This window comes from Perissodus microlepis, chromosome 10 (genome assembly GCF_051167445.1).
Source record: "Perissodus microlepis isolate ML-2025 ecotype Zambia chromosome 10, ASM5116744v1, whole genome shotgun sequence".
In the NCBI taxonomy this organism is placed as follows: Eukaryota; Metazoa; Chordata; class Actinopteri; order Cichliformes; family Cichlidae; genus Perissodus; species Perissodus microlepis.
The window spans coordinates 19,378,553-19,404,459 of NC_140470.1; the positions used below are offsets into that span (position 1 = coordinate 19,378,553).

The 25,907-nt window shown below is 38.6% G+C and overlaps 2 protein-coding genes across 3 annotated transcripts; both read left to right on the plus strand.

The window, feature by feature from the left end:
- The first annotated feature begins 612 nt into the window (after nucleotides 1-612).
- aldh3a2b (aldehyde dehydrogenase 3 family, member A2b) lies at nucleotides 613-13,941 on the plus strand. Of its 2 annotated transcripts, none has more exons than XM_084940537.1 (11): nucleotides 613-738; nucleotides 2,041-2,236; nucleotides 2,741-2,972; nucleotides 5,517-5,602; nucleotides 5,991-6,199; nucleotides 7,757-7,874; nucleotides 8,081-8,222; nucleotides 9,906-10,072; nucleotides 10,171-10,270; nucleotides 10,404-10,642; nucleotides 13,100-13,941. In XM_084940537.1, the coding sequence occupies exons 2-11, from the start codon at nucleotides 2,075-2,077 to the stop codon at nucleotides 13,112-13,114; spliced, it is 1,470 nt and encodes a 489-aa protein (XP_084796663.1). In that variant the 5' UTR covers nucleotides 613-738; nucleotides 2,041-2,074; the 3' UTR covers nucleotides 13,115-13,941. The 2 variants fall into 2 exon arrangements, with proteins under 2 accessions (XP_084796663.1, XP_084796664.1); XM_084940538.1 differs by having other exon boundaries at nucleotides 2,075-2,236.
- A 1,023-nt stretch (nucleotides 13,942-14,964) lies between these two features.
- Nucleotides 14,965-23,919, plus strand: ca4c (carbonic anhydrase IV c). The gene is made up of 8 exons (XM_084940540.1): nucleotides 14,965-15,019; nucleotides 17,724-17,771; nucleotides 21,068-21,232; nucleotides 21,377-21,522; nucleotides 21,832-21,924; nucleotides 22,006-22,072; nucleotides 22,897-23,060; nucleotides 23,398-23,919. Exons 1-8 carry the CDS (start codon nucleotides 14,965-14,967, stop codon nucleotides 23,584-23,586), a joined length of 927 nt encoding a protein of 308 aa, XP_084796666.1. The 3' UTR covers nucleotides 23,587-23,919.
- Nucleotides 23,920-25,907: the final 1,988 nt, after the last annotated feature.

Here is a 25,907-nt window from a genome sequence, read left to right on the forward strand (position 1 = left end):
GTGTGGACTAGAGAGCCGCGCTGAGGCTGAAAGCAGTGTTCCCAACTCCTCAGTAAGGAAAATCGCTATTGGCTGTCCTAGAAGTCGCTAGAAGTCGCTAAATGACGTCATCGCCTAATTTGCATAATTGGTCATGCTAATCTAATTGTAACCTATGTTGTTGGAGAGAGAAATAACATCGTGCAAGAGACATAAAGCGAGTAAAAAACGTCCTAAATGCATTTAGAGTTTATTTAGAACTATAAATTAAATTTCTTTTAGCAATTATTGTTTTTTTTTAATGTCACAATTCCAACCCTGCTCCTTTACCCGGGCTTGGACCGGCAAAAGTGACCCGAAATAGGCACTCTGGTGGAGTTACTTTGTGTGTGTGTGTGTTTATAAGTAGTTTTAAACCTTGTGATCCACAAAACAGCATAAGAGTAAAAGAGTAAAAGAAGAACTGACTGCGTTACAGCACCCGCTGCTTGTTGAGAGTAAAAGCGATAAGCGCTTTCACGTCTTTTTTTGAAAACTCGCAAAATATAGCGACAAAGTCGCTAAGTTGGCAACACTGGCTGAAAGCTAAGCCCAGCGGAGGGAGTGTGGGGCCCTCCCCCAGCGGGGGGTGGGATCTAACGGGGAAGGAGAGCTCTGTTTCTCCGCCAGTGTGACCCGTCCGGCTCCTCCGCAGCAGGTCATCTCACCATCGAGACGCTTCAGGATCTCCAGAATTTAACCGCACCTGATATTATAAAGGTAGGACTGAACAAAACCAGATCACAGGTGTTTTCGCTTTTTAAGTTCCTGACCTAACAGACAGAGAGCGACCCGCGGGAGCGATTTCTGAAGAGACAAAAAACAAATAAGACTAACAATAAAAACACGAACTTTACTCAGCCAGACGGACACATTAAGACGATAATGTATCCAATAAAGTTTGTGCAGAATAACCAACGTCAGCCGTGAAGCATTTAACGTGAAACAGGATACCGGATGTTGTATGTGTAGTTTCTAATTACTGTACCTTTAAGTGTGAGCCAGCCGCTGTAGCCTAGTGTTTGTGATGGTTTCCCTTTGCTGTCATTATCACAGCATACAAGCATAGAAAGCATCAGGCTCCCTCCCAAAAAAGCGATAATGGACAAATATTCCGCTTGATCCAAGTTATCAGGAGCATATAATAACGTATGCATATAATTAAAAGTACAGAGAGCCAACACAACAACAGAAAAACGTACTTATATAATACTTAATTGCTAATATGCAAAACGATGATGTATTTTATCATTTCTGTCATTTTTATAATATAGTGGGTTTGTCTCAATAAAAGAAAAAGCAATGCTGCTGTAGTCAATGAACGAAATCTCTCAGCACAACTATAAGAAACAAATTACAGAAAAACTTCTGCTTATTGCCCACACTGTCCTGTAATTAAGTAAAAGGTTTTTGTTAGTTCACAGAAAGTATCCTACTTTATTTATTTATTTATTTATTTATTCAGTCAGTCAGTCAGTCATTCATTTGTTTTACTGTGGACACTTAAATTTAAAAAATATCTATAGTAGATAGTGAAAAAAGTTTTTCTGTCATTTAACTGTTTATATATTACTTAATTACTTTGCAGTATGAGTGGCTGTGGGGCAGGTCTATATCAGTGTATCAGTAACACAAACTGTAAAATATTTGAAATTACATTTGAAACTTTCCTAAATTTTCCAAAGATGTTCAGTGGGCTGGACTGGAGTCTTAAGCTGGCTGATTTTGGCTCCCGGGCCTTAACAATCACAATTAAATATAACAGAAAATACTAAACTATCCTAACCTTTATAGCTTAAGTTACTAAACTACCACCAAAACCTCAAATTACATCATATAATTTAACAGTTCTTACTTTATAGACGAGAGATCAATAAAACTAGGATAGTTATGGTTATAACAGATTTTTTTAAAGTGTGTGATGTACTTGCTCGTGCTTGGACCGGTGAGAAGAGAGCTGCAGTAGGAGAGTTGTGTATTTTTAAAGTTTTCTTTTCTTTTCTTGATCTCTGCTTTCTGCAGCTTTGAGGAAATCTTTTTCATTTGGTCTCAAAAGATGTCCCGGGAGCAGCAAGCGGTGGCTCGTGCCAGGAAAGCCTTTGAAACAGGCAGGTCCAAATCTGTAGAGTACCGAATCAACCAGCTCAAGAATCTGCAGCGGTTATTCAGCGAGAGACAGAAAGAGATTGCAGCTGCCATTAAGAAAGACCTCAATAAGGTGAGTAGTGAGTACAAAACACATAGACTCCTGTCTGTGTTTTTACAGACTGGCTTCCGATGTTTCCCATTTTATTTCTTAGGTAAGCACAAAAGCTCCCGGAAAGCACATCCACTGCCAAGGCCAAGGCACATCTCGCAATTCTAAACAAAGTCATCTGGACCCAATTAAATCCTGAATTTTTTTGTCTGTGTCATTAATGCCTTGGTAGTTGTGCATACTTGTGCTGACACACAAACAGTCTGACATAGAAAGAACTGGATGGGATCCCTTCTTTCCTCTGGAAATCTGATTGCTATAAATAAATATATATGTATAGGACTGCTCTGTTAAGAAATATGAATAGAAGTTTTAAAGTGGTCAGATCATAAAACCTATGAAATGTTCATGAATCACTAGATAAATATGAGATGGGGATCAAAATAGTTTCCTTTTATGGAAACATACAGAAACTGAAGAGTATGCACCATAAGGAGATCCTACGTTCATCTTCTTCTTCCTCAGACCGAGGTTGGGGCGCAGTTTTATGAGACTCTGGGTCTGGAGGGTGAGATCAGCCTCTTCATTAAGAATCTGAAGGAGTGGGCAGCCCCTCGGCATGTGAAAAAGAACCTGCTGACCATGTCTGACACCGTCTACATCCATCCAGAGCCGCTGGGGGTGGTGCTGGTCATCGGGGCCTGGAACTACCCCTGGGCTGTGACCATCCGGCCGCTCATTGGAGCCATTGCTGCCGGTACTGTACCATGCTGAGAGTGTTTGGGGTGGATGAAAGGGCAGAGTGTGATATAATGAGGTCAGCATTCATATTTTTGTGCCTGAGTAGCGGTTACATCTGTAACATCTTTTATGATAAGAATACCACAGGCAATTTGTGTCCTTGTGGCCACTTACTCAAGTGCAGAATTGCATAAAATAGCATAAAAGTCAAATTATATAAAGCATTAGCATTTATATATAATAATACTTATTATTGTGTACATATTAAATAATAACTGAAAACAAAGTTACCTATATAATTAAGTAGTAACTGGAGTAAACTTATATGTCACCAAATTCTCAATTTAAAATATACAATTTACTTACAGTTTGTAGTGCCTGCCCCTTTAAGCACACAGCCTTATTAACTCTGATATTGTAGCATTTTTTCAATTCAGAGTAAAATCAGAACCTATGTAAATGTCTTTGGATACGTTAGCAACAGACAACAAAGACCACAACATTTTCGCCTAAGATTTGGAAATCAAGGCGTGTATTCAGTTCTGTTCTATTCGTCTGTTTTTCAGGCCAGTTCTTTTCTTTTGTCCCGTGATCACAACCGCTCAAGTTCCCCTTTCTATCCAGCCACTGCCAAGTGTTCTCTTTCAGCTTGTGATAAGTAGGTCAAAGGCCACTCTGTGAACTCTATACTGCAATAATGAGAGCAGAAGTTTTAGGAACGGCAAAAGATTCATTGTGTGTGTCCTTGTACGTTGGTATTTACTCATCAGATGCTGGGATCATGTTTTTTCTATTCTGGGGTGATGTGTGTGCACTTTCTCATACATTATCTTCATAAAGTTCAGCCTGAGTGGTCAAACTGTGCGACTCAGCTTTAATCACGATGTCATGAAGAGGTTTCTTGTGACTACACAGCATGACACAGCAGTATTTGTGGTTGTCCAGTGATAGCTATGCATATCAGTGCTTGCAAGGAGGCGGCTTATTTGTATTTCATTTGGATAAATCTAGTTTAGTGTCAAATACTGAAAAAGTGTAGCACTCGTCAGTGCAGTTGTGCAGCACTTTGTGCCACCATTTAATATTCTGTGATTGCTGGCACAACATGGACTTTGCTCTTTGCACCAGCAATATCCGATATTACACAGATGCTCGTATCAGCTCAGTGGGTCAGAAGTCTTTTCTTCTGATTATTTTCAGGCCAAAGGTAACTGTCAGTTCAACAAAACTGTTGAAGAATTATGCATTTAAAATATTAGCATTAATTTTTTTCAGTGTATTGTAATAATGTAATAAAACACTGATGTGCGTAATATTTTTTCATTGTGATTGGTTAATATTTACAGTCACAATTTCAGGTTAAAATAGTAAGTTAGCATTTTCTGTCTGGGCAGCCACAGCCTGAAGGTGTGTTTTTGAATGGGTGAATGAGGCTAGTTGTATAAAAGTGCTTTGAGCGCTAGAAAAGAGTAGAAAAGCAGGATATAAGTGTCATTTATTTCCAGGTAGTAAAAATAATTCAATTAATCTCAGTAAAACAGAGACCCATAAACAACGTATGTACTATATGTAATAGGCTGATAATTCATGATATATACCATCATGTAAAAACTCTGATATATATAATGATACTTGTTCAACTGAATCACTTAGATTTGCATTTCACGTGTCAGTGATCCTCAAGGTTATTGTAGTTAACTAAAAATAAAAATAAAAAGTAGACTTGAAGAAAGGTTAAAAACAACCAAAACAATTGTGGCTAATGTGAAAAATGAATTAAAGTAAAATAAAAATATAGATAATAAGTTAATATCCTTAGCTTTAGACATTGTTATCTGTTAAAATTTGCAATCATAACTTAGCTGTGGAGGTTTTGATGGGCATGTTAATTGAGACATGGATGTTTAAAAGAGTGAGAGTCAATAGCTTTAAAAAAGTTGTATTTTTGGGAATGCCTGTTCTAATTTTCCATAATCTTGCCTCTGTCGTGTGTCCTCCACACAATAAAAGACTAAAACTGACACTGAAACCAATAAAAACTAAAGTGAAACTACTGAAAATGTTTTCAAGCAATAAATATTAAAGTGAAACAAGCAGCAGTACTTTAGAAACTAACTGAAACTAAACAGAATTAAAAACAAAAAGTCACAGTGAAATGAAAATAAAAACGAAGTTATAAGAACTCTGTTGATCACCAATAAAAAAGCACAAAGGTGTAGCTGAGGCTGCCAGCACAGACAAAGGTGAACGTCTGGGGGTAGGCGTGTGATCTCAGCTGTCTTAGTGGAGATAATGATCAATAAATGTAAGATAATGATGCCAAATGCCTGCACACAAAGAGAACTGGATATTTTTTTGGACTTTAAGCCATGATCTGCATTCTGCTGAATAGCTATCCATCCACAGGCTGTGTTTTTAGATCACAAATCAATAACAACATTAGCACATTTCATATTAAATGTGTCAGGAAAAAAATGGACAAACGTCATCAAAGAAAATGATTGAAAATAATTGTTAGATAAAGACAATATTGAGCTGCCATTCTCTTCTACCTGTGCAGGTAATGCAGCTGTGGTGAAGCCCTCTGAGGTCTGTGTGCACACTTCCAAAGTCATGGAGGACCTTCTGCCGATTTACATTGACAAAGTAAGGACAGGTCACATGACAACAGCCTATGTCCAGCCAAACAAGGCTCTGTTATTAGCTGCTTATTCTTTACAAATTGCATCTGTGCTTACACTTATAGTTTTATGCGGTGTCATATAAAAACAAACTGTGAAATGTTTCCCATGAAAACACAAGATGTCAGGGAAACTGTGTTTACTATATACACATGATGGGGGAAGTCGAGCAGAGAAAAGCTTTTGACTTGTGCTGTATTTGTTTTTTATAATCAGCTTTATTTATCTCTATTTATTCTGCAAATGATCTAAAGAAGAAAACTGCCTTGCATCTCAAATTGTTTAAATTACAGAGACGTGTTGTTTCCGGACCTTTTGTGATACCTGCGTGTATGTTTTCTTTTGTGTGTCAGGAGCTTTACCCTGTTGTAACTGGAGGAGTGCCGGAGACCCAGGAGCTGCTACGCCAGAAATTTGATCATATCTTCTACACCGGCAACAGCACGGTGGGAAAAGTGATCATGGAAGCTGCCGCCAAACACCTGACACCAGTCACCCTGGAGCTTGGCGGGAAGAGCCCCTGCTACATCGACAAGAACTGTGACATAAGCATAGCCTGCAGGTGAAAGCAGTGCTCAGTGTTATTTGTCTTCATGTTACAATTTTAATTTCTTTTTTCTTTCTTACATACAGTCACTCAGAATCTTAATATTTCCATTAAGGGTGTCTGAATATGCTGGGTAGCTTTGCATGATCACAGTTTAAGACAGCCTTTATGTGGCCTTGTGGCCGTTGGTTCATCATCTGTCATTATCAGTTTAAGCTTCTCTTCTTTCAACCACCCTGCCTTAAAGTCAGCTTTTTTGTGGTTGGCTACACCTCATAAACAAACAGCGGGTGGGAGGAGCTGTTGTGCTCAAATTCAGAACTGTGTACCCTAAATGAGCATAATAAATATATTTACTCTCTCTGATGTTAAGAGGAATCTAAAGCATGGGCTTTAGAATACTTGCAGCCTTATGCCATATTTAATATGAGCATCCACCTTTGTTCTGAGTGTTGGTCCATCCAGTGAGTGCTGCCAAAGCATATGCAGCTGTGGTCAGATGTTCATATACACTAGTCGTGGACATAAATGTCATAGTAATTTGGGGCTTTTAATGATTTGAATGATTTTTAATTTTCTCTAATCCACATAAGGTCAAAAGTATACTTACACACCATCAGTAATATTCAGTGTCCAAGCAAGTCGCACCTTGCTAAGATACACTTCTGGTGGTCATAAGTGAGTTTCTGGCATTTGACCACCTTTTGTAGCAGAATTGGTAGAGTTAAATCAAATAACTTGGTTTCCTTGCCAACACATGGGTTTTAAGAGTAATCCACAAATTTGCAACAGGGTCGATGTGTGTTTGGGATCATTGTCCAGGTGGAACACCAAATAAAAGCAGTTGATTTAATGTACAGTTGAAGAATATGAGATAGTCCTTCATTATTTCATCCACTTTGTGCAATGTACTGGTACCACAGCTCCAGAACATGATGCTACCACAACCATGCTTGACAGTTGTTACAGTTTTCTTAGGTTTGAAAGCCTCACCTTTATTCCTCCAAACTTACCACTTGTCATTGTGACAAAACAGCTTCAATCTTTGTCTCGTCCGACTATAAAACTTTGAAGGCATCGATTTTAGAGCGGGGGCTTCTTTCTTGATCAACACGCTCTCAGTCCGAGTCAATGTAAAAGTGGCTCGACTGTGGACGCTGGTGTTATAACGCTTCTAGTTCATGGCAGGCCTGAGCCTTGGGGTTTTCTTTAACACCCTGATAACGTGATGGCACATCTGAATAATTTCAACTTGCCTACAGCTGTCCACTCTCCAAGTTAAAATACATTGTAGAACCTTCACCACTACTTACTAAAAAATTTAAGTGAGTAGATGTATACTTTTGAATCACTGTGTATTAGAGAAAATCCAAACGTAATTCAAGCTTATTGTCTTTAAAAGTAATTAAAGATGTTGTAAAATCATTCCACCCTGAAGGACAAAGAATTCAAAGAAATTGAATTCTCAAATTGTCTTGATATTCATGCTTATGATGAGTGTATGTTTAACTTCAGACCACAACTGTATATGACATAAATCCAGTCACCGGTAACACTTCCTCTGCTCTGTAGGCGTATCACGTGGGGGAAGTACAGTAACTGTGGTCAGACCTGCATCGCCCCAGACTACATCCTTTGTGAGCCCAGCATCCAGAACCGGGTCATTGAAGAGGTCAAGAAGTGTATTAAGGTACTGAAGACTGAAAAAAACATAACTTTGAGTTGAGAATTTTAAAACTGAGGAAAAAAATATAGTCCTTTATTTCAATACAAACCTCAAAGAAATGTTTATGCTTCAAAGGTTCATTTTCAAGGTAGCAACACAGTGCATCAGAGTGGGGGGGGATTTAATGTGTTTGTCCATTAATTCACTGGTTTTTAAAATAATTTCTGTAGGAGTTCTACACAGACAGCCCAAAGATGTGCCCGGACTATGGTCGCATCATCAACCAGCGCCATTTCAAGAGGGTCATGGCCATGTTAGAAGACAGCAACATCGCTGTAGGAGGGGAAAATGATGAGTCAGACTGCTACATAGGTAACAATTAATTCATTTTTAAAATATTGTGTTTATTATCTCAGGCCTTGACAGCTGCACCTTCTTCCTTTGTGGCTTTAGCACAAGAGACTCCATTTAGCAGCTTATATCATTCCCAACCCTGGCTTCTCTCTGTTGGTTTTTATTTTAAGATTTTACTATCCACTTGCTTGGGTATAAATATATAACAAAATGTATAACCCTATACAAGCCGGTTCACATCCTTAGATACAGGTGTGGGTCTGTGGCTCAGACGGAAACAGAAACATATATAATTTCTCTGACATTTCTCCAAGCTCTCTTCTCTTTCCTGTTCTTTCGTTATATTAAAATGGGCTTCAGCTGTCCTCCATTTCTGGTGTTCATTGGCGTTCAGAGCACGGGCTGATAGCCTTTGACACAGTGTAAAGTAAAGTTGAGATTATTTCAACTCAGCTAACTAAATGTGAACTTGCACATACTTACACCACCCACAAAGAGGTTACATTTTGTCATAAAACATGTAAACAACCTGGTTCAACCTTACTGAGGAGCTCAGCCTTGCAGAATCTTTTTTGGTAACTTTAACTGTTGTTTACTATTAGTTTTTCATGTTTTTATTCACAATTATTCATCTACATTTTTTGAATTTTTGTTGTTGTTGATACTTTCACTTTAATTTTGCCTTCTATCTCTTGTTATTTTGCTTTTTGTTATGATTTAGCATCTGAATATCCTGCTTTTGCCTTTCTATTAAAGCGGTATACAAATGAAGTTATTATTAGAACTTAACCAATATATCAGTGAGGCTGATATGTTAGCTGTTTGCCAATCTACTGATATTGTCATTTATGACTTCCCCAAAATATATATTTTTTTAAAAAGTAGACAAGCGATTGGAGAAACACCCCTCAGATATGACAAGGGTGCTGATGTTGCATAGTTTGTCCACCAGAGGGCACTCTGATCTGACCAGAGCATAAACAAGTACTCCACAACTGCTTGTGACAGTAAAACAAGTTCAGTTTTAAAATACAATGCGATATTATCTTGTTACAGACAGATAAATAACCACAATAACAAATCTTAGTGAAATCTGTTTATGTTCCATGTGTCTGGAAAAAAAAACATATCAGCTGATACACCAGATTTCAATACTAGTATCAATATTAAAACTTCTATATTGGTCAGGCTGTAGTTATTATTATAATTTGGAAAGGTATAAATGAGAATGTAGTTCAGGTGCCTTATTTGAATACCAACACATAAATAGGATGGTGTTTAGCGTTAGATTTAATAGCAAAATTCATAAAAGATAGCGACATGGATGACACAAAATAAGGAACTTTTATTTTAAGAAACAAACAGGGTGAAACCAAAAGAACAGCAAAGGCAAGAAAGTCCAAAAAGTACAAGAGAAAAACAATTGAAAATGCCAAAACTCCAGAATGAGAAACTAGTAAATGGGAAACGTGAGGATATAACTTCAGGGACCATATACAGAGTCAATACTCAATAGCAGGAAGATAAGAGGAAAATAGCAATAGAAGGTACAATGAAGACAAATGTTGATAGCTTTTAAACTAAAATATGAATCAAACTGAAATGGTCTAAAGAACAACTCAGACAGATAAACCAGAATATCTGAAAGGAGAACCTTCAGGAACAAGACGAAGTCATGCAGTGTTTCTGTGATGTGCTTAGCTCCAACAGTTCTACGGGACGTGAAGCCAGAGGCAAAGGTAATGCAGGAGGAGATTTTTGGACCTCTACTTCCTATCTTACCAGTCAGCGGCCTGGATGAAGCCATCAAGCTGATCAATAAGGGAGAGAAACCTCTGGCTCTCTATGTGTTCTCACCAGATAACAAGGTATCTACCAGCAGCCAACACAGCAAAGCAGTTAACACGTGGAAACCAGCGTTTAGGTCGAGACTTATTGTCAGTTTTGTTTTCTCTTCTCTGTAAAGGTGATAGAGAGAATGAGAGATGAGACTTCGAGTGGAGGATTCCTGGCCAATGACTGCCTCGTGCACTATTCTGTCAGCGCGTTGCCATTTGGAGGAGTGGGTAAGTAGAGAAACTGTGCAAATGGAGCCTTTTTTTAACCCCTTAGTGACTTTACTGTCTGTATTACTGGTTTATTGTGTTGATTAAAAGTGGTCAAACATGATGCCAACATCTGTGTATGTTCCATGTGCAGGAAACAGTGGAATAGGCTGCTACCACGGCAAGTTCAGCTTTGACCGACTGAGCCACCTGCGTGGTTGTCTGGTCAAAAAGCTGAAAATGGAGGGGGTGAACGACATGCGCTACCCGCCGCACACATTGAAGAAACTGGGCTGGGCGCGCTTCTTCATCCTCAATACCGTAGATGTGGGCTGGGTGGGACGGATGGCGCTCCTAGCTGCTCTGGTTATGGTGGCTGCTGTTGTGATTCAGGTGAGTTGAAAAGAAAGAAAGGAATAACTGACACGGGCAGTATCAGTGGACGAGCTTCCCAGCTAGCTGCAATGTTCTAAGAGGAGCAGAGAAACCTAAACCTTTCTGTAGTTGAACACATCCTTTGAGTGTCACACAGTGCACATGTGCATTACTGAGTGGAACAAAAAAGAGCGATCGCATTACTCCAGTGTTGGCAGACTTGCACCTGCTCTCTGCGCATCACAGAATCCAGCATGAAGTGCGCTATTGTATTTAAAGCTTTAAATGGCCTTGCACCTGCGTTTGTGGTAGAGACTTATGCTGTATCCATACTCTCTCTCAACATCATTAACCCTGTAAAGCCTGAACTATGCAATGACTGCCGGACGATTGTAATTTTTTTGAAACTGTTTTTTTTTCACAGTTTCAAAAAAAGTTTTTGGAAAAAAAGTGTTTATTGAACCTTCTGACAATTTAAAAAAAGCAAACATTAATTTCCATATATGAGTTTTAATTTGTAATATTTGTCTCGCAGTAGCACTCCATGTGTCTGATTGCATACATCAGATTTTTCAGCCTTACAGGGTTAAGGTCTACTTCCTAATCACTCTAGAGTCCAGACCATCGCAGAGTCAAAGCTAATTTGCTTGCACCAAGACGCTGGAATGATCTTCCAAGTGACTTCAATAAAAAATGTGTCACCTACATCTGTCTTTAACTCTTAGCTGCACATCATGCTTTTTGTAATTTTATGTAATTAATGTAAATGCGTGTACCATGAATTTGTATCTTTTATTTTTATTTCTTATTGTAAATCACTTTTCTAAACATGCTACAGTATAGAAATATAAAGCATTTCCAGTCATGCTGCACAATGGGAGCTGAACCATCCAAGTGCCACCAAGTCCCCACATCCACAGGTATTTTTTTAAGCTCAACTTTGGTCTTTCCATCTACATTCAAAGGCCTAATGAAAAGCTCCTTCTGGGTGAAGACAGATTTAGGGTTAAGGGTTACATAACCACCAGCTGGCTTGTCATACTGTAGGCATGCCCAGTTTTGTTTCAGTGCTTTCAAGCAGATTTAATTTATTCAGGTTTTGAGCTGTTTAGTGCTCGGTCCTGTGGAAGTGGTGGCAGTTCAGCCTTTTTTTCCTCCAAAAGTTCAAAGATTAATCAGTGATTCTGAGGCAGATTTGATGATAAATGGTCGATTGGCAAGCTGTCCATATACAGGCAGCGAATCCACGACGCACATGAAAATAGAGTTGAATGATTCAAAACAACACAGGCCAATAAACAAAACAACGCAACAATGACAAAACTTTCTTGTATCTGAAAAAAAAAACATTCCCAACTCACTCATTAACAGCTACACAGTTGTAAGTAAACAACCCGGGGCTCTTTGGTTCAGTAAACAATGCTATCCAGTGAATGTGGCAGATACAGCCTGGCACACACACAGATCTGGATGTGGAAAGGGTCAAATGGCAACAAAGATGCAGAATGGTTTTCTTTCTTCTTCTTCTTCTTCTTCTTCTTTTTTGGTTCACAATGCAAATACTTCACAGTATTTCTGTTGTTTTTATTCAGTATTCACATATATAAATGTTGAATGTGTGACATTTACTTTTTTTGCACTGTGGCATTTTTCTGTTCTGTTCTGTATACTACTTTTTACGGTGGCCCTGAGAGGCCAAATGGACTGCAACTTAAGAAAACACCAGCAATAAGAAAAACGCTGCAAAAGCACACAAAACACAACGGAAATAGGAAAAACGACAACGGAAATAGGAGGAAACAAAACACAAATAGGAAAAAACTCATTTCCACAAGCACAAGGGAAGTGTTTGTGGGGAGACAATAACCCGACGGACCAGTTGCAGAAACCAAATTATGCTAAGAATTGCGCTGGGAGACACTTAAAAGAAGGGTAGGATCTATCAGTTTTGTGAGGAAAGAAAAGATGAGAGGTAAGTGTTTTAGCCTAACTATTGGCCTAAAAATCCGTCATCAGTATTATATGAATCATGATAAAACACGCCTACCATGTTTTGGGTTCCTGCAACTGGTCCGTCAGGTTATTGTCTCCCCAGAAACACTTCCCTTTTTTTCCTATTTGTGTTTTGTTTGCTCCTATTTCCGTTGTGTTTTGTGTGCTTTTGCAGCGTTTTTCTTATTGCTGGTGTTTTCTTAAGTTGCAGTCCGTTTGGCCTCTCAGGGCCACCGTACCTTTTGCCCTCTACAGTCTGTAGACTAGTTTTTACTCCAACCTTCCTACTGAGTAACAACACAGGATTCAAATAGAAATAGAAACACTATTTCAAATAGAAATATTGTTAAAACACTTGCTTACAGCTGCGTCACAGCTTACCTCTGAGACACCCATCAGTCATTTTAAAAGCATTATGAATGCAGAGCAAATGTTTAGAAAAACCTCCAGCTGAGTCTTCTGTTTGTGTCTTTTGTTTTACAGAAGTACCTCCTCTGAAGCCGTTCTGCTGTTTCCTTTATCATCTGGGCCACAGAAGAGGAACAAGGAGGATTCATTTGTTTATGCATGAACAAGATAGCAATGTTGTGTTGTTTCAGGATTGCCGTTTTCCATTTCACATTTCAGTGAAGCTTCATGGAGCTCACTGAGAGCCATTTATTTTAATGAAGATAATTATTTATTCTCATCTATGCAAGAATCACTACGTTCCATTAAATCATCACCACATTTTTAATACTTTTTTTTAAAAATATGAATGATTTAGTTTTTTTTTTTTTAAATGAAGTAATAGTGTAAGTGTAGAGGTATTGCATGATTCAAAGTATGATGTCCATTTATTCTACCTTGCATTTAAAAAACAAAACATGTTTACATGAAGGGCCATAAGATGAAGTTCATTTTAATAATGAAAAATGTTTTTCTTTATCATTATTATTATTATTATTATGTAGGAGCTACCTACAGGGTATTTTTAGCTTGTTGTTTCAGTAATGGATCTGCCATTAATCTGACAATCAGCCCGAATGCACTTGATTTCAGCCCAGAGTAGTTTCAGGCTGTGTTTGGCAGGCATGAAGACAATCCGTCCAGTGAGATTTCAGTGTTTGTTTTCAGCTCATCCGAATCACGCAGGTTCATGTGAAGGAAGTTTTTAATGATTTTTTTATGACCAAATGTAAAACATTTAAGTGACCAAGTGTAGTTGTTTCTAAATATTTGCCTATATCGCGCCATTTAAATTTATAAACAACAATTAAAGAAATATATATGCATTTCTATTTTAATATTCAACTAAATAAATTGCTACATGTATCAGTTTGAAATTTAAGTTATTTTTATTCTGTATTTTACAAGCTTATGTTGCATAATACAGAGCTGATATTCATCAGCTCTCCTCTGTGAGTTAGAAATAGATTCACAGTTCAGCCTCATACGTTGTTAAATTAACTGTTAAAGGTCATAAAAAACATTTTTACATAAGTGGGTCAAGAACTTATGAAGAGTGTGCTTAAAGTCAAATTTCAATGACTTTGGATTTTATCATCTGCAGTGATAAAATCTCCATGAATGGTAACATTTAAAAGATTCAGAAAATTCAGAGTTCAGTTCTCGTGATCTTTGGGACCAGAAACCACACCCAACCTTCGCTGGTGAACAAAAGCTTGTTCTGACACAGAACTCTGGAAAACTCTTCTGATGTTAATGATGCTGCACTGCTAACTTCCATAGACACTAACACTAACCGGACACTTTATTAAGTACACCCTACTATGTGGAAGATAGAAGACAAGCACGCAATTTAGGAAAAATGCTGCCAATTTTAAATTTAAAAAAATAGCAAAGCAAAAGCTCCAGGCTTAATTTTAAAGTTTTTCCAAATAAACGCATCCACTTTATTATGTGCACTAATGTATTATAGAAAATGGAAATCAGATGTAAATAATGACATTTTGTCCTGTGAGTTAAAATACTTTCTTGTTCCTTTTCAGTAAAATCCTGGTGCAAAATATAGTGTAAATGATACAGTGTAAGTTCAGTCAGTGAGACTGCATCAGGAGCTTCTCAGTGTTTTTTCTGCTGTATCAAGTTAAAAATAAAAAACAAGGAACAGCTGAAATCATTTTCTACATTTTGCCACCAGGTGTCTTCCTCTCTCGTTTTACACAACTTAAAATTAGGAACGTTTGCACCAAGACCCCCCCCCCCCCCCCTTTCCTGTTTAGAAAAACTTCCACGCACACACACAAACACACAATAATCACCTCCCTCCCACCTTCAAAGGTGACTGAGTTGGTGTGTGAAGACAGCTGAAATTTAGTCTATGAGGAGCTTCGCCTGACTTCATCATGGGTTTTTCTCTCTACCTCCTGACTCTGCATCTTCTCCTTTCCCGCTGCACAGGTAGGGGACTCACACATAATATACACAGTATAAATGCATTTAAACTAAATGCAGAAACTATGATGGGCTTCAGTTTTCTGCGCCTATTTTTTTAGTTTGAACTTGTTCTTGTTTAACTCAAAAGGATGGATATGACGATAAAACATCTGCAGCCACACTTGATTAAACATGCTGTAATTTGTGGGAAGACAAGTGCCATGAGATTATTAAGAATCAAAGCAGCAACACAACTATCTAAAATTTTGAATTTTCTTGCTACTTCTTCATGAATGTTTAAATATTAACTGGAAAGATCACGAGCTGAACTGCAAACAGCAATGATTTTTATTACTAATTACTAGGCTCATTAGTTTTTCTATATGATTAAATGACAAAGCCCTGCAAATCATAGTGGAAAAAAGTGGATTAGAGGCAACATCAGATGTCTTTTTCTGTTGAAACAAAGTCCAAGACTCAAAAACAGTTCGTCTAGATCATGAAAGCAGTGGAAAAGCAACCAATTCTCCCATTTGGGGATGTGCAAATCTCACATCTGTGAGTTTTTCATTTTCCTAAAGTTTACGTAAAAAATTAATTGATTTTGAAAGTTTGCCGGGGAGCAGGTGTTTTGGCTTGCAGTTCACAAGAGTCACAAGAATGGAGCCATAAAAGTCAAACCAGTGTCTGCTTTGCAGCAATATCTTTCTCCAGTTTAAGAACACCTGCCACAAAAAACTCATCGCTACCAACCAGAACAAGTTGCAGAAGAACCTCTAAGTGTCCTGAGCTACAGTCCTATGAAAAGAACATTTCCACAGGTCCTAAGAACAACATTTTAATTTAAAGCAACCGTTTTCTTTATAGTTTTATCAGTCTCTCACATCACTGGGGAGGAACTTTGGGCCGTTCTTATAGCTTGAACTGAACATAGCTTCAGGTTTGTGGTCCTGCTGCATCTTTTCAATCAGTTCATGTCGACTAATTCACTACAAGGTGCCAAAGTTCTGTGGCTCCAAATCAATCACTTATCATCACCACCTCGCCTAAAGCTGGTATTAGGTGTTTCTGTTTCTGCCAAACATGGCCAAAGATCTCCACTGTGGTCTCCTCTGTCTAAAGGACATTGCTCCAGATGTCTTGTGGTTTCTGGTTACTGTAATGAACTTTAACATTTAGCCGAGGCCTGGAGTCTGAGATGTAGCGCTTGGATGTTTTTGCAGTTTCTCTGAGCGCTGCACAGTCTGACATATAAAATTTGCCGGGACTTCCACTCCTGGAAAGATTGTGACATCGTGTTAACAAACACCCGAGTGCTCCAGATCAGCAAACTGCCAAAACATCTGCTTTTACACAGGTGCTCACTCTATATTAAGTGCAACCGATCAGCAGCACCTGCTGTTACTTACCTTCTTAATTTCTGTCAATGCAGTAAGAGTTTAATTATTTTCTCACAGGGATTCACGTTGTCATGTGTAAGCTCCAAGTTTAAGCTACATGGAGCCACTCTGAAAGCTCAGATGGTGAACTGTAGAAGATATCGTCAGTGTAAGGAAAGTAAAACTGGGAATTTAGCAAGGTAATCACTGCATAGACTTCACTCTGACTTTTCCCCGCTGCTCAGTCTCACACAGGTGAATGAGCCAGGTGGTGTAAAGCCAGCCTCCAGCTGTGTATTGTTCTCAGTTGGTGAGAACCACTGTCCCCTTTTCAAAGGACGGCATTGTGGGAGTCAGCAGGGCTAATCTGTGTTCCTATATTAGCTAAATGGTTCTCTATAGCGGCTTTCATTCCCACTGCAGAGTGAAACACCGGACTTTCATTCACATCAGAAACACAATACACAACCACGGCACAACTCTAATAACGTCATCAGCACCTGCTGAATGAACACGCTTAATGCAGCGGTGCAGAGGCAGTTAAGGAGTCGGATAAAGCCACTTTGCACTGAAAGCAATCAGTGTAATAACAACCAGCTGACCTGGGTGATTAAAATCCGCCTGCATCTCTTCCACTCACTGTCACACACAGACACATTTTCCAACATTTAAACTGAGTAAAACATGTTTGAAAACTAAATGTAAGCTGCTAATTTATTTTATTGTAAGACCTTCGGTCAATATATTTTTATACTACTCTCTTGTTCTGGCACAGCTTTTGTTGTTCTTGTAAACAAAGGAAATAAGTGTGGGGGTCTATGGATTTGACTGAACACATTTTTGTCTTTTTCACTTTTTGCAGAGGTAGGTTTTGTGCAACTTTTTCAAAGTGCACTGAGCTCAGCAGTCTGACTAAATTTGCAGGGAGGCAGGGTGATTCATTGTAATAAATCAATAAATCATAAGGATCAGTAATTTGTAATCACACATCATGTTACTACATTCTGTCTGTGCTTTACCAGACAACATATTAATGGACACAGCATATTTTTAACACACTGAGCACATGTGTCATGTGAAGACTAATAATATGTCAGCTGCAAAGTTCAGGTGCAGAGGACAAACACATGAGCAGATCAGCTAGTTGCTGACTAAGAAAAAAATAAACGCTGTGTCTAATAGAGCGTGAAGTTAATTAATATTCATTTATTAACTGCAGGGAGACTGCTGGCCTGGCACAGCGCAGCACCATCCCGAACATAAATATAAGCGCTGTGTACACTGCAGGTTATGTGTGTCTGTTTGTGTGTGTTTCTGGGTCTAATCTGAGTGTTTTACTTTTTCTCCAGCTAACTGGTGTTATCAAAACCAGAATGCCTGTGATGACCCATGCAGAGGTAAGACTAGAAAGAAAGGAACCTCCAAAATTTTAGAGGAAAATCCAAAAAGTGTCAAAGATCCTGCAAGTCAAGGATGTAAACCACTGCGATATGAACATTTCTTTAACCTTAGTGCAGAAGTAACCATTTATTTTATTATTGGGCTTAACCACAGAGGTTCTCACTGGCCTCCAAAAATCTGTTTGGTTAAACGTCATCAGTTTCAGAATAAAGTTATTGCATTTAACTTAAACTAAAACTAGATGTGGAAAATATAAAAAACTAAATGGACTGATTCTTATAGAGCACTTTTCTATTCTCTCAGAGAACTCAAAGCGCTCTATACAACATGCCACATTCACCTTCTCTAAACTTAGTGCTGTCTAACCACATTCATATTCCGATGGATGCATCGGAGAGCAACTTGGGGTTAGTATCTTGCCCAAGCATATTTGACATGGAGGAGCCAGGGATCAAACCACCAACCTTCTGATCAGCAGGTGATCTACCTGCTCTACCTCCTGAGCTACAGCCACTGGGTGAAACACTGGACTTTTGAAAAATGAAAAAGATTTTCTGAACTTGGAAAACTATAGTTGAATGAATCGAGAATGACTCAGAGATCAAACCTTCACCAAGGCAGCTCACTTTCTGAGCAGTATTTACCTTTAAAGGAATAGTCATTTATTTTATATATAAACATTTTGTTTTCTTTGTAGTTTAAGACATTTGTAGTGCAAAAACAGGTGGAGGTCCTGTTATTTGTCCTGTTGAAACCCATTTTAATATATTTGACATAATTCTGAGTATAGTTAATTTGAGTGTTTATTTATGTGGCTATAATACACATGTGGCATTCATTCAAGTCAAGTTTTGGAACACAAATTTATGTTATCTTCCAAATAAAATATTACATATTCAGAAACATTGCACATGTATTAAAATTGTTTAACCTGTTAGTGTAGTATACAAGTCACAAACTACACTCAAAGCGTATCCCATGCCAAAAAGTTCTTGTCATAGTTTCTAAGTTAGAAGGTATTTTGTTAGTTTTCCACCAACAAATCATTGAAGGTGTTTATTATTAAGGGGAAAAAATCCAAACCTATGTGAAAAGTCGATTGCCCCCTAAGCCTAATAAGTGGTTGGAACAACCTGAGCAGCAGCAGCTGCAGTCAAGAGTTTGCAGTAACTGGCAATGAGTCTTTTACAGCACTGTGGAGGAATTCTGGCCCACTCATCTTCGCAGAATTGCTGTAATTCAGCCACATTGGAGGGTTTTCGGACATAAACCACCTTTTTAAGGTCGTACCGCAGCATCTCAGTTGGATTCAGGTCAGAACTTTGACTAGGCCACTCTAAAGTCTTCCATTTGTTTTTCTTAAGCCATTCAGAGGTGGACTTGCTTTTGTGTTTTGGATCATTGTCCTGCTGCAGAACCCAAGTGTGCTTCAGCTTGAGGTCATGGACAGATGGCCGGACATTCTCCTTCATGTTTTGATAGACAGCAGAATTCATGGTTCCATTTACCACAGCAAGTCTTCCAGGTCCTGAGGCAGCAAAACAGCACCAGACCATTACACTACCATCATATTTTACTGTTGGTATGAGGCTCCTTTTCTGAAATGCTGTGTTACTTCTATGTCAAAAGTACTGGGATACACACGTTCCAAAAAGTTCAAATTTTGTCTCGTCAGTCCACATTTTCCCAGATGTCAAGGGGATCGTCAAAATGTTTTTTACCCAATGTGAGACGAGGTTTTGTGTTCTTCTTGGTTAGCAGTGGTCTTCTCGAACTCTCCCGTGGATTCCATTTCTGCCCAGTCTCTTTCTTATTGTTGAATCATGAACTCTGACCTTAACTGAGGCAGTGAAGCCTGCAGTCCTTTAAAGTTTTTCTGGGCTCTTTTGTGCCCTCTTGGAGTAATTTTGGTCAGCTGGCCATTCCTGGGAAGGTTCACCATTGTTCCAAGTCTTCTCCTCTTGTGTATAATGACTCTTAAGTCCCAAAGTCTTAGAAATGGCCTTTTAACCCTTGATAGATGTCAGTGACTTTGTTTCGATGTGTTGCTTTTTAAGATCTTTTGGCCTGCTTCGCTTTGTCAGAAAAGTTCTATTTAAGTGGTTTCTTGATTAAACAGGTCTGCCATTAATCAGGCCTAGGTGTGTCTAGTAAAAGTGAACTCAGCTTTCCAAAACATGTGGTTTATGACATTTAATTTGTGATTTGTAGGTTTGTAGGTTTAGATTAGTTCACCCTTTCTCCCTCAATCAATAAAATCATAATCTAAAAAGTGCATTTTGTATTTACTCGCGTTATCTTTGTCTAATATTAAAATTTCTTTGATCATCTGAAACATGTAAGTGTGACAAATATGCAAAACACTAGGAAATAATAAAGGGGGCAAACACTTTTTTAAAACACTTTTCCTTAAATATAATAACATTTTAAAAAAAAGACTAAAACTAAAAACTGAAACTATTAACAAACTAAACTAAAACTAAACATCTTCAGACAAACTGAAACAAGGATACCCACATTGGAGACCAGCTAAAACTAAACTGCAAAATAAAAAGTAAAAAATTAAATAAAAATACAAAATTATAATAACCTTGCTACCAGTGTCCTGAAAGTATAAAAAAAAAATAATACACTATCAGATCACTATCAAAAACCAAAATAATATAGTAATATATTAAGTAATATTGTTGAAGACTAAAAACATGAAGGTGCCTATGAGAATCTTAATGCATCAGTTTGATGGTAATTCAAACAGTCAATTTCATCTTAAAGTTTCTTAATGTAACGAGTGATCTAAACCAAGATAATAAAAAAAACCAAGATTCAGCTGTTAGTAAGTGCCACAGGACACAGGTGCAGTTTCTTGTGTTTGTGAGAAGCAAACCCAAAGTAGCAAAATGAAAGCAGAAGAAAGTGATGTTCATTCTCATTGAGATCTACAGCACCAGCAAATATTCGTCATTCATGTGGTGAATTGGCTGAGCACTATTCATTTTATTGTTGCTTTAAAAATTGAGTCTGACCTGCAGGCCTTTGCTGTGTGTCCTCTCCTGCCCCCCTTCCTGTCTACTCTTCGCTGTTCAGCTGTTGAACAAAGGCAAAAAAGCCCCAAAATAAGTCTTTAAAAAATACAATATGTAAGCGTTTACGTAAATAGGCAGGCATCCTGTCTTTTCAGCCAGCATGGGTGGGGGAGGCAGTCTTCATGGACTCTCTGAGAGGCAGCACTCTGTATGGTCAGTGAAGCCTAAAATCTGATGATGCTGTTGCTTTTCCTGTTTGTGTCGCTTAGACCCCAACCACTGGGCTACTCAATTCCCTAAATGTGGAGGGTTACGCCAGTCACCGATTAACATTGTGACCAGCAAAGTCCACATCGACATCGCCCTGTCACCTTTCAACTTCATTGGCCACACCGACACAATCAACATGACAGTGGAAAACAAAGGGCACTCTGGTAATGAAGAGCCGATCTTATCCAGTCTGACACACAGAGCGTGTTTTTTCCCTTAACGACCAAATATTTTCAACATGTTTACATAAAAATAACTGTTAAAGTAACATAATACCTTTGCTCATTGACAATCTCTTGCCCCTGCAGCCCACTTTGCTTTGCCGCCGTCTGTTCGATTCATTGGGGGAGCTCTGCCAGGTCACTACAGAGCCGCCCAATTTCACCTCCACTGGGGAGGGAATGGGAGACCAGGATCAGAGCACACCATTGACGGAGAGAGATTCCCCATGGAGGTAAAGGAGTCATCATTAAAGTTATAAAAGATTTGAATAGAGGTCAATAATTTTGTTGGCACATGGATTTGGTTTTCTGACATCAAAAATGTTCAAGCATGGCAGTTATGTAAGTGTGAATAATTTCATGTTTTATTCCCTTAAATCTGCTCAGTAAGGCTAACAGATACACCACAATGACACAGCAGGGTCATTAATAACATTTTATTAATATTGTTATATCCATTGTTGAAAAAATTATGTGACTGATCTGATCTCTGAAAGCAGAAAGGGCCCTTGATGCAGTACAGTACTCTTTTCTTTATACAGATGCACATAGTCCACATTAAGGAGCCGTACAGCTCTCTGGCAGAGGCCGAACATGACACAGCAGGTATAGCTCTGCTCACCTTCCTGTTTGAGGTAATGCACTGTGATGTTTTCACCTTCTTAATAAAATGTTAAGACGTGACTTGCGCCATAGTATTGATGGTATCTTTCCAGGAAACAGCGGATGATCATCCTCATTTGGACACAGTAATAGATGCGCTGGGCCGAGTACAAAACAACGGTAAACTTGCAACTTTCCCCACTTACAGAGAAATGAACAGTCTCTAATTTTGATCGCAGTTTAATTTTGGCAGTTTAATTTTGATAAACAAACAAGCTGCCAAGCTGCTCCCTCCACAGATTTCCAGTCAGACTGAAGTCTGGAGAATGACTAGGCATCTCCATAACCTCAGTATACTCATTTATCGCCTTGTTTTATTACCCTCAGCAGAAAAACAGCCACAAAGCATAATGTTTCCACTACCATGCAGGGAGGGTGATCTTTGGGTCAGCATTTCCTTTCCTCCAATCACAGTGGGCTGAGCTGATGCCAAAGAGCTTGATTTTGGTTTCATCTGACCACAGCACTTTCTCCCAAGCCTTCTGTAATCATTTAGATGCCCAGTGACAAACTAAAGACCATTACAGTGTACTGTAATGGACCAAGGGCAACTGTTGATCATTTAGTGTGTCTTCCATTACCGTATAGTTGTCCCTTTCTCACCGAGCTTCTTGCTGATGGTCAGTGTTGTGCAACTCTACAATCTCTTCCTTGATGTCCTTTGACAGCTCTTTGGTTGGAAGAAACTGATTTCTGTTAATTGATTGATTGTAATCTATCTTCCCATCTGTGATTTGCAGGAGATCAAATATTTAAATTCAATAAGTCAGTTTATTGATTTCATGTAATAATTTTTTTTCAGGATTTTTGGTGGATAATCTGTTTCTCTCCATTAAAATAAAGTGAGGAAATGATTCAGATTGGGATCAAATAATTGTTTCCCACATCAGGGCACAATAAGCTTTATTCAGTCCTGACTTTGCTTCTTTCTTTGTCACATGAAGGCAGCACCACAGTGATCCCAAACTTTAGACTCGGTGACATTATTCCAGCTGCAAAGGACCTACAAGGTTACTACCGCTACGTGGGCTCCATGACAACGCCGGGATGTGAGCAGGCAGTTGCCTGGACAGTGTTTCACAGGAAGCTGGCCATCAGTAGTCGACAGGTGAGCAAGAATAAAGAAGTGAAAGAGATAAAAGGCTCACAGTAGAGAAACTAGTGCTTTTGGTTGCATTTCATCCATAAACCTGTGAACCTCCAAACAGACATTTCTTTACTCTTTCACAATGTAAACAAAAACAGCATATTTGAAGACGTTATGGAGATGTGATATTAAAATGCAAAATAAAACTATTAAAACTACAAAAGTAGAAAATGCCTGGGGGAAGAAAAAAACTTTTCAGAAACACTTTGCATTTAAGAGGTCAAGACATACAACAACTTTCCTTCTTTAAACAACTCTTCATCTCCTCAAACACATTTTTTCCCTCTCCACTTCACAGCTGGATGCGATAGTTAAGCAGTGTCGCTTTTGGACAGGGCAGCCCATGACTGACATTTTCCGACCTACGCAGCCGCTGGATGGCAGGATTGTGTACTCCTCAAAGTCGGGTACAGCTCAGACAACTGCGACACATTTTTGGTGTCTGTTTTTATCATTTGTGACTGTTACGCTGGGTCTGACACACTGAATGAGCAGCAAGAAATGGGCATAGTCTTCAAGTCTGAACAGCGAAGCCAACGCACAAAGTCTTAAATCTGCATTTTTTTCTTATGGCCAGCAGGGAGTGACTTCTCAAAGTCTGATTGTATATATACAGTTCTGTGAAAAAGTATTTGCCCTTTATAACCCCTTCCTTGGGTTATAACTTCAGTACACATTTTCTTGATGAATCTTAGTCACATGATAAAGCATGATGTATCGTTAGTAAGTAATGGTCCCTTTTTGAGTTAAGCAGAAGATAAGTACATAGAGCTAGATACATACAGCTCAGCCTTCCTCTGCAGATCAGAGGGTATGCAAAAATTAGAGATGCAAAGAAATGTTTTTATTAAAAATGCCACTGCTACCCTTAAAAGGGGCAGTTGTTTTGCGTTAACTATTGGTAATGTATTCATACTTAATCATTTTTTAAGATGATCCATTTTTCCTGACAAATTACCATCAATTAAAGTTGATCACATCAGCAGCAATGCCCACATTTAGGTATTCATGACTGCCAGGCAGTGTCTCGTACAACCCTATTAGATAGTTTTCTCCTAGCACCACCATCAGGTCCACTGATTGTGAGTCAGTCGACCAGTGTCAAACTTATTTCCTTAGAGATTATTAAAGTGTTCTGATTCTGAAGATACTGGATTGTTTGTCATTAAATCTGTACAGATTCACATATTGTACTGAGCAGAATAATAACAACAGCCTTTAGAGGAACTGGTCTCAGTCTCCAAACTAATTCGGTAGTGGTGTGAAAATGATCCAGGCAAGTTTTGACTAAAATGTGAGTGCACTCGGCTCCTGTAGCCTGATGTCCCAGCTATGGTGGAGCATGCAAAGAATGGCAGCTTCCACAGTAATACTAGTTAAAACAGCTAACTGGGCGTGTTTCATAAATGCAAACATATATGTGCTATTTAAGAAGACCTTCTTCCTATATTTACTTTCTTCCTCCCCACCATAGACATATCTGAGCTACATGAACGTTTTCTGGTGATTTGAAGGGATGCATGATGATTCTTTGGGATTTTTCTCTTTGTGGAAAGAAGCTGAAACAAAGAAAAACAAACCGATCAACTGATTCAGACCAGACCAAATTAAAACGTTGAAACCATAAAGCAGCACCATCTTCATCTCAAACAGAAATGTGTATGATGATCAAATTTAATTAGCACATGCCGACTTCAGCTGAAGTCACCCAGCCGCTAACATGGCAGTAGATTTGAATTTGAAAGTATTACTGACTTTAATTATGTCAGTATTTCTGACCTAGGAAACAGAAAACCAACATAGTATGTGTGTGAGCTTTAGTACCCTGCAGCACTTAGGGCTTTAGGGGGGAGGTCAGTTTTTAATATTCATGTTTTACTGCTTTATATTAACGCTTATTTTCTCCTAGATGTTTTTGTGGACAAAAGTAATAAACAGATATATAGAATTAGAGGTTTAACATATTTTTCTTCCTTTTTCAAAACATGAGAGACTCTTTAAATATTAACCTTTATTCTACTATTTTTGTCTTTGCTTTTCATGTATATATTTGTATCTTTGTTGTTTAGAGAGTTTAACAAAGCATTTGGTAATTAAGGCATCTCATAAATGTACCTGTGCATGTTTTAATTAAGATCTAAACTCCAGTAATCTTCCAGAAATCCAATGAGCAGTAGGTAGAGTGGTCGCCCCATGATAGGAAGGTCGGGGGTTCGAATCCACTGAACGGCTACCCTGAGGTACCACTTAGCAAGGTACTGTCCCTACACACTGATCCCCGGTGCATCTGCCCACTGCTTCCCTGAGTGAATGGGTCAAATGCAGAGACAGTAATTTCCCCACGGGGATCAATGAAGTATACATTATTATTAATCCTCTGCCAGAGTAATAACTTGTTCTTGACTTCTTATGATGTGCAAAAGCCAAAGCCAAAACTTCACAATCAGTAAACTAACAGCTGACGTCAGTGGATTTATCTGAACCCTTACTGTGAGTGAGACTGATTTTATATTGAGTATTCACCAATTTGGATTTCTACAGATTCAATTAGATCAGTTTAAAATGAATGAAACTGACTGTTTTAAGCACCATGGAATTAAATCTGCCTTGCAGTTCATTCTGCCCCGGTCAGTTGTGTTTATCATAGCTGACTGTTAGTAACTTTGTTCCCATACAACAGGAAACCATGCTTGCATTACATGACTTCACTGGTTAACGGCCACACTGGAGCATTTAAATAAACAGGCACCTCAGAGTTTCTCTCAATTGTCAGCGCAGGTGTGAATCCTGCCTAAACCTGCCATAAAG

Excerpts from the sequence above, each read along its gene's own strand:
- ca4c (XM_084940540.1), top strand. The coding sequence starts at position 14,965 with ATGGGTTTTTCTCTCTACCTCCTGACTCTGCATCTTCTCCTTTCCCGC. Across the intron at positions 21,233-21,376 it reads GGAAAACAAAGGGCACTCTG|CCCACTTTGCTTTGCCGCCG; the intron begins GTAATGAAGAGC and ends TTGCCCCTGCAG. Across the intron at positions 21,523-21,831 it reads GAGAGAGATTCCCCATGGAG|ATGCACATAGTCCACATTAA; the intron begins GTAAAGGAGTCA and ends TTCTTTATACAG.
- aldh3a2b (XM_084940537.1), top strand. The coding sequence starts at position 2,075 with ATGTCCCGGGAGCAGCAAGCGGTGGCTCGTGCCAGGAAAGCCTTTGAA. Across the intron at positions 2,237-2,740 it reads TTAAGAAAGACCTCAATAAG|ACCGAGGTTGGGGCGCAGTT; the intron begins GTGAGTAGTGAG and ends CTTCTTCCTCAG. Across the intron at positions 10,073-10,170 it reads TGTTCTCACCAGATAACAAG|GTGATAGAGAGAATGAGAGA; the intron begins GTATCTACCAGC and ends TTCTCTGTAAAG.